This window comes from Parasteatoda tepidariorum, chromosome 2 (genome assembly GCF_043381705.1).
Source record: "Parasteatoda tepidariorum isolate YZ-2023 chromosome 2, CAS_Ptep_4.0, whole genome shotgun sequence".
Taxonomy (NCBI): Eukaryota; Metazoa; Arthropoda; class Arachnida; order Araneae; family Theridiidae; genus Parasteatoda; species Parasteatoda tepidariorum.
Genome location: NC_092205.1, coordinates 55,219,886 through 55,234,173, shown reverse-complemented (window position 1 = coordinate 55,234,173; position 14,288 = coordinate 55,219,886). Strand labels below are relative to the sequence as shown.

At 26.6% G+C, this 14,288-nt stretch overlaps 1 protein-coding gene across 1 annotated transcript in view; it reads left to right on the top strand.

Moving 5' to 3' along the window:
* LOC107457467 (Myoinhibiting peptide precursor) overlaps positions 1-12,132 on the top strand; it is a 133,506-nt gene extending 121,374 nt beyond the window's left edge. Inside the window, exon 3 of the mRNA XM_016075628.4 lies at positions 11,415-12,132. Coding sequence (XP_015931114.1) covers positions 11,415-11,452 — 38 coding nt within the window. The 3' untranslated portion in view covers positions 11,453-12,132. The remainder of the gene's footprint in view (positions 1-11,414) is intronic.
* Positions 12,133-14,288: the final 2,156 nt, after the last annotated feature.

Sequence of the window (14,288 nt, the reverse complement as noted above, 5' to 3'; positions counted from 1 at the left end):
TATTTCATAATACTTCATAAAATGAAGGAAAAATCTGATTAAACAGATAATTATTGTTAATGAAACAATGTGTATTATACTTTAAAGTAATAAATCTTGATAACTTTAAATTATTAATTTCAGTTTTAAAAAACGATAATATATATTAGTTCAAATTGATTGACTTGATAAATATTTCAAAATTTACGCATTTTAACCATTTCAAACTCTATGCTCTGTTTGTTTCTCTGATTTGTCATTGGTTATATTTTCCAAACATTTTCTGAAACAATGTTGAAATTTGTAAATGAAAACCATAATACAATATAACATTTATAATATATTAGATGAAAATGAATTCCTACTTGCAACTATTGCTCAATTGTAGCAAGCTATTTTGAAAACGGTTTTTAATGTGTGTTACATTGCTGAATATAAATTATAATCAAGTTTCTTAGGTTTTTTGTTTTTCCGGGTTTTTTTCCTTTCTCTTATCATTTAAGCAGCTACAAGAGTATTTTTTTGTCCTTTTTTTGGATTTGTTTCTCTGTTTCCCACATATTTTTCGACACATTTACAACTCATTTTCAAAAACAACATTTAAAGTTTAATATAATATGTGATAAATTGTCTATCGAAAATGACATGACAGAGATGAGAAAATTAGTTTTAAAATATATTCCGTCTTAAGATGCTCTCATAACACGTATTATGATTTAATGATACCACCAGCTCATTAATTCCAGATATTTTTCATCCTTACGTGGGTCACACTGTATTTAGTTATTTTGAATTTTGCACATCAAAATTAAATTTTGAATAATCAATTTGATCTGTTTCTATTGCAATGCATCCTCTATTTCCTACGTCTTACATGCGCTGTATTACTTGTATTGATTATCGAATTCTAATATTTTTCATGCTTTTATTATTTGTATTGTACTACATTTTTTCGTCAAATATCGTGATAATTGTTTATTTCTACCTCGTGTATTATTTACTTTAAATTTGATGATATCAGGATCAAATAACTTACTAATAAAAATATGGAGATTGCAAAGCGTAAAATTCGAGAAAAAAATGCAAATCCAGCACAATATAAAACTCAAAATGCGCGGGGAGCCTAAAAGCCTACCATTTCCAAAAGTCTTATTTCAAAGCTAACAAGGAAAACTGATTTATTCAAGATATTTTTTTTACTTTTATGTTAGTGGTATTATTTTGATATTCTAAGGGTAAAAATTGAGATGTTAAATTGCCGTGAACTTGAAATTTATGTTCCCAAAAAATGTCGAATATATAATAATGCTTGTCTCAGACCGTGTTATATATTGATAAAAATAACTGAGTTCAGTGGAAATATGCTGAGATAAATTCTAAGACAGTACGACTATTGAGATTATATTGACATCGCAAAAATAATAATATGAACTAGTTATATTAATGATTCTGATACTTTTCAATAAATTGCTATTATAAAATTTAATACTTTTATCAAAGTGTTAAAGAAATTTCCCATAAACTATTTTTTGCATAGATACTTCAACTATTTTCATCTATATTTTTGTGCTACTTTAACTGCATTTTGTATAATTTATTTAGCCTTATTTTGCACTTAAATTTAAAAAAGGGAAGAATAAAATTATTTTTCATGAAATTGAATAACTGTATAAAATCATTACGTGGCTCTAACTGTAATTTTAAATTAAACCTGAACAGTTGATAAATATGTAAATTAAGTTACATAAAGTCAAAGTGATAATTAATCACAGGAATTTATATTTTTCTAATTACACGGGGTTTCTTTTTATCATATTAAAATTGGTTTCAATAATATAAATGCATTTAAAGGGTTAAAAATAAGACTTTCTTATCGGAAAATTAACATTATTTATTAAGAAGTGTAAAATAACCAATAAAAATTTATAAATATCGATATTGTTACATGATATAAATTATTCAACAGTTATTTTTATCTATACAAGTTTTGCGTTACCTTTTCAGGTATTACGTTTATCTTTAAGCGTTTTACTTATTACGTTTATCTTATCCCGTTTAAGTTTTAACGAATTAATTCAAATGTCATGGGATAAATTAAATTTTTTTAGTTCAAATATTTCTCTGGTTATATTATGACAACTTATAGTATAATTGCATACATTAGATACATTACATGCATTATTTAACGATTTTTATTTACTAGTACCATATAGTTTGCGTAAGGCATACAGCTGTTTAACAAGGCACATACCTCAACAATCATGCTAAATTTTAATTTTACACTCGATCTTTTTTGAGAAAATTTGCTTTGCTTATTTTGAAACTGTTTTTAAGTTACAAATTATCCGAAACCTCAATTTTTATCTTGAATGCATTGCCAAGTTCTCTTCATCATTTGCCTTTGTTACACACTGGCGACGAAACATGAATTAGTGTAAGACTTCTCCTCTTACCTTTCCTTCTTAAGACTTACTATTAATACTAACAGGTCAATATTAATAATAACCAAATAAGCTGATTAAAATGAATAATTTAATCGAATTTATCGCATTTACTGGTTATTATTAAGAATAGCCAATGAAGTTTGGTCAGTGCCGTTCTTTCGAATTTTTATTGGGGATATTTCCGGATCGTGATCTGCCTCGCCAATTACAATCGCTAAGGTGCCAAATTGATGTTTAACTAAAAAAAATTAACGAATTAACACCTTCAAGTTGATCCCTTTCTGTGATGTTTTTTACTTAGTTTCACGTGGGTCACTGCCCGGTAGTTGCTAAGACTTGGCGATTATTCTACCACAGATCACGATACGGAAATCTCTCCTTTTTATTCTTCCTTTGAATAAAAGAAGCGGTTTTACTAATATTGACCGGTTAGTATTAATACTAACCGGATTTATTCTTGTAACTGTAACAACATAGATAGATAGACAGATTAAAATAAATTTATTTCAGAAGATCATTCTAAATCAAAATATTACCCGATTTCGCGTAGGAGTATGTATTTTTTAACTAAATGAAAAATACAATTTAATTTATTATTTTTAATTTCAACGGTGCAAACTTAGATTATCTTATACTGATGTTCTCATAGATGTTCACAAAGATAAAGACTCGAATGTTATAAATCATTTTAAAAGACAAAGAGTATGAAGACTTTCGTAAACTGCTTTATTTGACTAAAACTTTTATTCCAGATTTATACCTGAGATTTATTTGTCATTACAAAACTATAGACCACAAATCGATTAAACAAGTAAACGGAGTGTAAACTTTAAAGATTTTTGATTTCTTACACTTATTTTTTTAAAAATTGTGACAGCAAATAATCAACAGATATCATTGCCTCTTGGGAACAAAAATGAATTCAAAGCACTTTTTGATAACTATAAATTTAATTCTTGACATCTCTGGAAGATATTTTTGAATTCCCTAGAGTACAACAGCTAAGTTTTCTTACGATTACTTTCTTCAGACGTGCATATATTTTATTAAAACTTCTTTAAAAGACAGACATTTCGAAATATCTGTATTTTTATGTATTTTAATGTAAAATATTTTTTCCAATTTCATTCATAATGCACAAAGAATTTAAAGGAATGTTTCATGAACATAAATAATTTAAAGGTAAACTAAATACATGTAAAATATCAAAATGGCAAAAGAGTTATGATTTTACAAACTTGTAGCAAGTTTTTCTAAGAAAAATGATTGTTTAAAAACTATTAGTATAAGTTTATTTGAATAGTTAATAAACAATTTAAACATGTTCATAAGTCATAGCTATTTATATAAGAGTGAAAGTCAAGACAGATAATAGTAAGTTAGAACTTTCTAGTTACGTGCTTCATGGTGAATAAATTTGTGAGTTTAAAAATGACATAGACTATAAATTTGAGCTGTATATAGTCAGGTTCAAACACAAATTTTTCAATTCCTTCCTTTGGTAATTAAACTAATTGTTAAAAATTGATCCATAAAATTGTTCTTCTAAACTGCGGAAAAGCATGGTCAAAATTACCAGAAGATATATATAATTTTTTTTAGCTTCAGTGTCTATGGGTACACCGAAAAGATCATCAATTTTTACCGAATGAAATTTTGATAAAATTAATACTAAAACATGGCTTTAAAATCTGTGGTAAAATTTGATAAATGCGGTAAAATTTGGTAATTTTATCCCGTTACCTTAGAGCATCGCATAAAATCATTTATTCCGTTAAATTTATTTTTCAGGTTGGTATTTTTTACTTTATGTGTAGTAATAAAAACTATATTTTTGAAAACCAGAATTTCCAGCTAACCATTATTATATGAACGGAATTAGCAAAATAATGGTTTAAATACTGTATATTTTGGTTCTATTAACCAGAATTTTAGTTTTCCAACCAGAATTCATTATCTTACAGTACGGTAATGTTACAAGCATTTTTTTTCCTCAGTGTAAAAGTTTACTTGATTATGGACCTTGTGTTTGCATAAGAAACCTTGTGTCTAAAAAATGGTACAATGAAATATGTTCATTTATGAAAATTAAAAATTGCTTCTATTGATTTTTATTTGAATGTGTATTTCTTGGAAAAACCAATGGTTGTACTAATACCAAGAAGTGGTAGTAAATATGCGAGGTATCTTAAAAAATCTGATGTTTAAAATAAGATTTGTTTTTATTTTGTTTCCAAACTTTCTTGCATTAAGCGAAAAAGTAATTACCAAAATAAGTAAAGGCTTACAAAAAAAACTGTAATTCAATTAAGCAAAGAAGAACTGTCGTTTGAAAAATACTCAAGCATATAGCATGCATTATTGCTTATAGAATTAGTCCAGTTATTTTTATATAGTTTTGTTCACCTCTCAATCTATTTGCAGCAGTTTGCTTTTCCTTTCACTAAGATCAGTTTATGAGAATTTCATTAGTAGTTCATACTAGTTACTAACTACAGTTTATTGATAATTATAATGTATTTCAGTATTTATACTGATTAAATGAATCACCCAGATAGAAAAAAAATGTTGGCATAATAAGTATCTTCTTACAGCCATGGTGCATACAATATCTAATATATACACAAACCTCTGTCCATACAGATGAATTTTTTTTAAGGTATTGCATGTACTTAGTAAAATTCACATTAAAATTCACATTCACAGTATCACATTAAAATCTAAATTCTTAAAAAGAACTGTAAGTAACATATACATAAATATATCACCAGTTGGGAAGCAGAAATATGGATCTCTTTGAAAACCCAGGGAGGTGTAAAACTTTACGAACAAATCAGGAGAATATCCTTTATTCGAGAAGATCCAGCTTCAATTACCAACAGATAATGACGTCATCAAGCATTGTTTACGTACTTAAGTGAAAATTTCTTCGCAAAATATTGCACTTATTTTGACACATTAAACCACCGCAGCCTCTAACAAAAGCTTTCTTTTCCCTTGGTTCTCTCACTTTTCCTTTGACACCATGATTTACGAACATGCGGATAACTCTTCTTGTAAATCCCATTTATAATCTAAGTTCTGACGACAGTGATGTATGAAAGCTTGCTTTATCTGCTAGAATCATATGTCGCCTAATTTGGCGACATAAGCCTTGTTTCTGTCAGATAATGTACCATGAACCGCGTTCCAGACCAGCGTTTCAACTTGATTGCCGAACGAGTAGTTTGGCTTGGAATGAGGTTAATCAGAGATTGGATTCTACTAATGGATAAAATGATGAAACCACTTTGGTATTGAAGATGTCTTCATGGGAGCAATCATATTGCTGTAATTACTTTCGCGCGAATTCCCTTTACGGTTGTTCTAAAATAGTAATTATTTCGTTATTATCAGAGTATAATTTGTGTTTTATTTTAAATCAGAAGCTTTGTACACAAAATGAATTCTAGCGTTCAAAATTTACGCCAACATACAAATGTATACATAAATTTTATAGTTTTGATCTTGTTTGATGTTTGATTTCAGGATTTTAATCTTGTAGATTAATTATAGGATATTTAAAAAGAATTGTACAATATTTGCGCAAAATCACTACATTAATAAATATTGAATAACTACTTTCGTAATGTTTTTAAAAATATTTTTTGGTCTTAAAATTTATTTACATAAGTAATACATAATTATGCGTACATGCAATAATAAGATGATCGGTTTGGCCAAGAAGCATTAAAAGCGATTATTAAGCCCATCCCTCTCTCTCCTGTCAAAATCACTAGGTGAACTTCGTCTGCCATTTCTCGTGACCGTGATATTTCTGGGCTGGAGTTCAAAAGTAATGCATCAAAAATTTTTAAATATTTCCATTTCTTGCACCAGGAACTTTTTTATTTCTTTTTTTACACATTAGATGGCAGCATTAGACTATCTTTTATTGAGATCGGAATATAATGTTGGCCTTTGCATCTCATGCTTTGAAATTTATCATTTATAAAAGTTACAAATATTTATTAATATTATGCGTAAGTTTTAAAATCTGTTCTAATCTTAGAAACACATAGTTTGTTAATTTTTCTTGCCTACTGAAAAACCAACATTCTATCTCAATAAACCTAAATATTGACTGCACCTAAAAAAAATTATTCCTTTTTAAATTTCAAACTGAAAAAATTCGAAACATCTAAAAGGAATACATAGATTGTACGTACACCTTTTCTATTTGATTTTCTTGAATAAAAAAATCGGCACTCTTACAACCGTTTTCTTAAAATTAATAAGATCGTTAAGGGGTTAAGACAGGCACAAATGTTTATAGAAACATGTTTATACAAGCTGAAAAAAATTCGAAACATCTAAAAGGAATACATAGATAGTACGTACACCTTTTCTATTTGATTTTCTTGAATAAAAAAATAGGCACTCTTGCAACCGTTTTCCTAAAATTAATAAGATCGTTAAGGGGTTAAGACAGGCACAAATGTTTATAGAAAGATACTATAGAAGATTAAATTAATACCATTGAGTATATATCACGTATTAGTTTAAATGTTTCGCAAAATACAGTTCGTGATTGTTACAAGAAATATTAAGGAATAAAAATATTAAAACATAATTATTATAATATATTTATTATTATTACGTATTCTTAATGAAAAATATAATATGTATATAAAAATTGTGGAGTTATAAGGTATTTAAATGTAATTTGCATTGTTATATAATGCTTTAAAAAATCAGATCACAAGTATTGTAATTGTTTATAATGTTAAAAGTTATAGTTTGCATAAATAATCATCCCTCACTCTATTAGTTCAATTTTAAAATAAAAGAAGGTACTTAAATAAAAGCAATGATCCTTCAAAATACATTTTTGCCAATTTACTATGAATGATTGGAAAACATTGAAAAAAAATTATTACTTTTAAAAGGATTTTATTCTTTTTCTCCTTTGAATTTAATTTGTTTTGAACAAAATAAAGAAGAAAAAATCTAAAAGGAATAAGACTATTGATACAAACAATAGCGATTATTTGAATTCATATAAATGAGAATTCAAATAATCAGAGCTCTTACATAAAAGTTTAAATAATCTATTGTTACATTTTGTACCAATATATATGGGCTTGACTAACGATTGCTTATAATTCAAAAATGCGTACAATGTATAATTTGAACTAATTTACTACACCTAACTAAATTATGGGCAATAAGAGTTTTCACCTAAAAGACTAATTGAATTGATCGTGATAAAGTATACTTAATAAAATTCATTAAAGTACGTTGTAAAAAATAATGAAGAAATTCAACAAAGTTGCTTTAGTGGTTCTTTTTTCTTACATGTTTTTCATTTGAAAAGAATGTAATTAGTAGAGATTCAAAACTTAATTTAGGATCAAATATAATTAAACATTTCATTTAAGGGTGTTGTTGGGTAACCATCCTCTTTGATACATTCCTCTGTTTTTCTAATTAAAATTTCATTTTGTTGAATTTATGTTTTATTAAAAAGGGGAAATTAGAGGGAACTGTTTTTATTAAAAATATTGACAAGTTGTCTGATATTTCATTAATAAATAACTCAATAAACTGTAGAAAGGAATACTTTAAGCTCGATTGAATGTTTTATTATTAAAAAATAAGAACATACTTTGAACAAAGACTATTCGTCAACTTCTTAACATCAATTAGTTATAGGCATGCTGAATATATTCCATTCTCTTTTAGTCTTACTTTCAACTTTTTTATTCAATTTTTATTAAGCAAATTAATTTCTCGTAAAAAATTTATAATATTCTGTTATTGACGGTTTCAGAACTGACAGCTGCATACTACACGGAAAATAGATTTTTTAGAAATTTTGAAATTAGACTAGATGTAGAAATTACTACACAAGGAGGAAAAAAAATTCCTCACGGTATGTAAATGACATTCGAGGTATGTAGCTAACAAAACCAAAATATACGTTATTTAAACCATTGATTTGGTATTTTTTTTCATATGGTAACGGTTTACCGGAAATTCTGGTTTTCAAAATTATAGTTCTTATTTTCAAACTTTTAGTTAAAAATACAAAACTGAAAAGTTAATTTAACTGAATGAATAATTTTAATACCTTGTTCAAACACATCATGATAAAATTACCAAATTTTATCACATTCACCAAACTTTTTTGCATTTTATAAAACTATATTTTACTGCTAATTTTACCAAAATCCTTACCAAAGCGCATCGGTAAAATTTGCTGAGCTTTTTGGTGTTTCCATAGTACCAAAGAAACGGTATGTTCAGTTAGTATGGAAGTTATTAAGTATGTTCCAGTAGTTTTGATAACACTTTTTTTCTCAGTGCATAATTTGATATTCTGAAAATACCAAACAATTATCACTAACATAGTTACAAAATTACATATAACAAAATTAGTTTGATTCTACACTGATATGAGGCAAAACTATAATGAAGTGATTACCTAAGAGAATAAAAAAAACTGTTATTAAAACATGCAATATGCTTATAACAGTTACATTAAAAGAAGTTAAAATAGATACTATTTGTGTATAATAAATACAATTCGATGTGCTTAAATGTGTTAAAAATATAATATGAAATGATATGCTATATCAATGAAATGCATAGGCTATACATCAAAAGAAATAGAATTTATATAACAACGTAAGGTTGCTTCTTAACTTTCAAACAAAGTGACAAATTTAATCAAAAGGGTACATCAAACATCAAACCAGTTCCATTTCTTTTTAGTAGTCTGTTTGATTATATTTTCTCTTTATTTGCTTTTATTGTCTTGATTGAGAAATTTTGTTTCTCAATCAAAACAATGTAAGCAGATAAAGAGAAAATATAATTATTTACAATATATTTACATTACAATTATTATTACGATTTATTTACAATAATATCAACTACGCATTTTACAATTTCAAAAATTCCATTACAAACATACTTCTGCAATTTAGAGCAATGAGAAAACTAATGACAAATGATGAAATTAAATTTTATTCACATTTACACTTCATTAATCTTTTTCTTACAGCTGGTACATCAAATAGACCACACTGTAAAAATTACGGATTAAATTACTTTAAAAAATAACGACACTCAGGATGACGACACTTTTTACCGGAAAATTCTTCTTTATCGTAAAATCCATTTATAGGAAATAACAAAATCCGATAAATCGTGATTTTTTAGCAATAATTACCGTAAATCACTGTAATTAAAAAAACATTACTGTAATATTACGGTAAAATATTTAATGGTAAAAATGGATGTTTCGGTAAAATGGATTTTACGGATGCTGCATCCAAAGTACCGGTAATTAATACCGTTCTTTGATCCGGAATTTTAGTCGATCTACCGATTGCTAGTGCTGTAAGCAAAGTAGTAACATGATTTGAAACTTGATATTTTTCATTAAAATCTCTAATTAAAATAATGACAAGTATACGAATGAATCTATTTGACATTCATTATCTATATAACATTCAAATATTCGACCAATGGAAATAAAAGCAAACCATGTACAGTTCATTAATTTCGAGTAACAAGGAGAAAATTTGATTCTAATCCGTTGAATAAAAGTATAATTTTTTTCCTCACTAACGATGCATGTATAGACCCATTAGTAAAAGAGCATATTTAATGAACTGAATATTATAGGTATTACAAACGAGTTCCTACTTTCTCAAATATCAAAAGAAATCACAACCCGGAACTTCAAATATTTCAGTAAAATATATCCTCCATCTAACATAAAATCATTATAAGACATTTTTCAAAAATGCATTATAACAGTAATATTTCCTTAAACTTGTGAGGAGTTAGCTACTATTTGAGAAATACCTTTCTATTTTCGCAAGCTGATTTATTATTTATATTCTTTGAAAACTCAAATCCATCATGCTGTTTTCCAATAAGTGTCCTTAGATATTTAACAAAAGATTTTTGTTGCTGTTCCCCTTATGGTAAAGGATTGAAATAAGCAACTATCAATATACATTACTCATTTATTTCAGTCATAACTATAAATCAATAATATAATGTATTTTGCATTAGTTCTCAAAATTATAGTATATTCTATTATATTTGCAATAAATAAATTAATTTTTCTCGAAATAATCATTTCATTGTTCTTTATATAGTATTATTTATTTAAGTACAGTGATTCAGGGATTTTACGGTACTTATTACTATAAAAATTGCGATATAGCCAGATTTTTTGATCCGTAACATATTCCGGTAAAAATGAATTTTGCAGTAAAAATTACCGGTACCCTGAGTACCGATACTTTATACAGTATTTTAATCTGGAATTTTTTTCAGTGCGTACTGCAATAATGTAGAAAACCCTTGTATAAGGAACAAGGTTCTCATCACTGATGTTAAATAGTGATTCCTGATTATCTCGTCCGTTTGAACCGTTTTTTATTTATTTGCCCCTAACCTTATAACCAAATCAAGTATTAGAGAAAAATAATAACTCTAATAATGAAATCATGGTACTAATAATTTGTTTGCTTTTTTAGATTACCAACAAATTCATCAAATATAATCCAACAAAATCAATCACTTTTCCGTTCAATGAATGTGTGTAAATTCAGAAAAAATATATATACTGTATTATGTATTCTAGTCATAAGAATCATGAATTCCTGCAAAATATAGACATTAGTTTTTTCAAATATCTGACAATCAAACTTAAATAGTAGAAAAAAATTGAATTCGTACATTCGTGATATTCGTGCTGAATAATAATATTAAAATATTAACTGTAAAGCAAACTTCAAATCACTTTGTTTCTTCTCATTCACGTCTGGCAAGTCTTGAAAGTGGGAGCCTATTTTTGAGCACATGGAACATGTCTATTGTTATTTCAAATTTGTAAATTTTTAAATCGTATGAAAATTTTAATCAAGTATAATCAAACCTATTATTTACATAAGTAAATCTATGCAAATTTAATTTCATATTTTTCAGAAACCCTCCAAGGATTATACCTCCCAGATCAGATGTGAAGTCTTAGAGGAAAGCAGCCATCTGATGTGTCGTCCATGCGTCATGCGGCATAATGTTTTGTGGTTACAAACTTTAGATGTTTAAATTCTGTTTACATACAACATGTGTATAACCTATAATCCTCATGAAGTATTTATGTCCCTTATTTTACCTTTTATAGTTAACTTATTTGAAAATAAAATACTAAATTAGTAGTCTAAACATGTTTTAAATTCAATTCAATTTATTTACCTAAATAAAAGATTAAAATAATAATGGAAGGAAAAATCTTTATTACAAACAGCTAAAAAATATTAAGAACCATACAATTATTATAAAAGTGGCACAATAGATTTTATTAAATTTATGATACCTTTGTAATTATGGCACTTAGTGCTGCTTTATTTCCTTACATTAAAAAGTACCAATATTATATTATTATAGTTCTTACAAGTGAAACATCTCAAGTGTTGTTAGTCATTGGAGCTGAGGATTTCACGCAAATAGATTATTTTTCCATATATTATTTTTGTTATTGAAAATGAATGCACAGATTATTTTGTTCATTTCAAAGTGGTTTTTAAAGTTATTTAAATCTCTAAATTTTACTTAAACTGTATCTCAAACTTTTTCCTACAATGTTGATTTAAAAGTTTTGTTTTAATCTTGGCATCAGACGTAAAAAAGTAAGAATGTAAAAGAATACAAATATATAATATAAGAAATATAGAGGTGAATATAATGGAAACATACATTATAGATCTAAGATTAAAATAAAACATTAATAGATGAGGTACAGCAGAATAAACTTAGATATATCTTAGATAACTTAGATAAACTTAGATTTGTTAACTATTCCCCAGTTTTTCAATAGTTTAAATTTGAAACATAAAGAAACATTCTTTGAATTCCTGAGTTTATTTAAAGGAAAAGGCATAAATAATTTGAAAAAATATCTAAACATGATATGGAAGTAAAGTTTTATCCACTCTTTGTACTTAGTTCAAATTAAAAAAACAAAAAAATAGCACTTCCGCAAATAATAAATAAGGCTTTATTTTACCACTGTTATGCTTCCGTGGTTACATACTATACAAACAATGTTAAGAACTGGAGTTCGTTCACCAGTGGCGGTTTGAAGTTCACCCAGCCTCAGATCCATGGGTATTAGCTTTTCTGGGAAGTAAAGATGGCCTGTGAGCAATGCTGACCACAAAGCCACAATCATGCCATTGGTCACGGTATTGTGAACTCTTAACCTCCAGGACCCCTAGTTCACATAAGGTTGTTGTGGGGCTGCTTCATTTTACTTTCTTTTACCTAACAAATAGTCCTGGGCTCAATAGGACCTTTTTAAATATCCATTTATTACAACTCTTTAATATTTAATATCCTTTGAGTTTTTTGTTTTGTTTTACTGCTTAATACGTATACAAAAGCGGCTCACAAACTTTCTGTGATGAATTAAAAACATAGAAATTTATAAACTTTAAGAAAAATAGTGCTAGTTAACTTTTATTTGACTGAAAATATCAGACTTTAATATTAACTATCTTTTTCTACTTCTTATTTTCGTATCATTATCCTAACTTAAATTACCTTTAGTATTTTTTTGTATCGCATTGATAAAAAATTTTTTAAAAAAGAACTAAATTCAAAATTGCATGGATTTCGTCTGACTACCTTTTCTTAAATATTTACTATGAGTAAAAATTTCAAAACAAACTTTGCCCTTTCTTAAATAAAAATAAAGGTAAAATATAAACATAAGTCTGTTGCTGAAAATGTAATTTTTAACATAAAGCAATAACTTCTTTAATAAATATCAAAGTATACATATGTTGAGTTACATGCAGTTATCTTGTGTAGTCTTCAAGATATATTCAAAGAAACATGAAACAATCGATAACGGAGAAAAAAACATTCAAAGTTTCAGTATTACTTGAATTATAACGAAGGGGGGAGATATATATTTCAGAGACAAGCTTAAATTATTTTTCCTAGTGGAAAAAATTAGTTTTTAAAATTAAATATATTCCTAATATTTTAAAATTCTAAAGCGTGGATATCCAAAAACTCACAAAATATTTTGAAAACTAAAAGCTCCTTTGAAATGAACAATAATTTTTTTTGACAGATATCTTCTTTTTGGCTATTTGTTGATAATTCTGTAAGTATTTCTATGGGTATTTTTAATCACTCTATTATGGAAAAACACAATTACTGTTGTATTTAACTGTTGAATATTTATTTAAAAATATTCAACAGTTCAATTATATTTAATTCAATACATATCTAATTAAAAATCTATATTTTCCTCTTAGACTAATTTTGAAATTGAAATCTATTTGCTTACATAAAAAAAATATCAATAAGGACTTCAATATCAATAAAGACTGCAGGACTTCGAATATTTTTCTTATGAAAAACAAAATATTTATCAAATATTTGATGAAAAACAATTTACATTTTCGGCTTGTATATTTAATTCTATAATATTTTAAATATTATACATTCAATAATAGAACATATCTAATAACATTTCTGGATTTAATGTTTATAAGATAGCTGTTTAAGCCTTGGAAAAGGATTAACATATCAGCCATTACGCACAAAGTGGTGACTATGCTTTCTTATAAGCAACACTCATCCTTTGGAAGCTACATTAAATATTTGAAATACATGATTTAATATATAATATATAATAAATATAAGCAGCACTCATTATTTGGAAAATATATTGAATATTTCCAATTTATGATTTAAAACATAACATTTTATAAAAATAACATTTTAAAAATATAAGCAATTTTTATTCTTTAGAAGCTGCATTACATATTTCAAATTTATGATTTA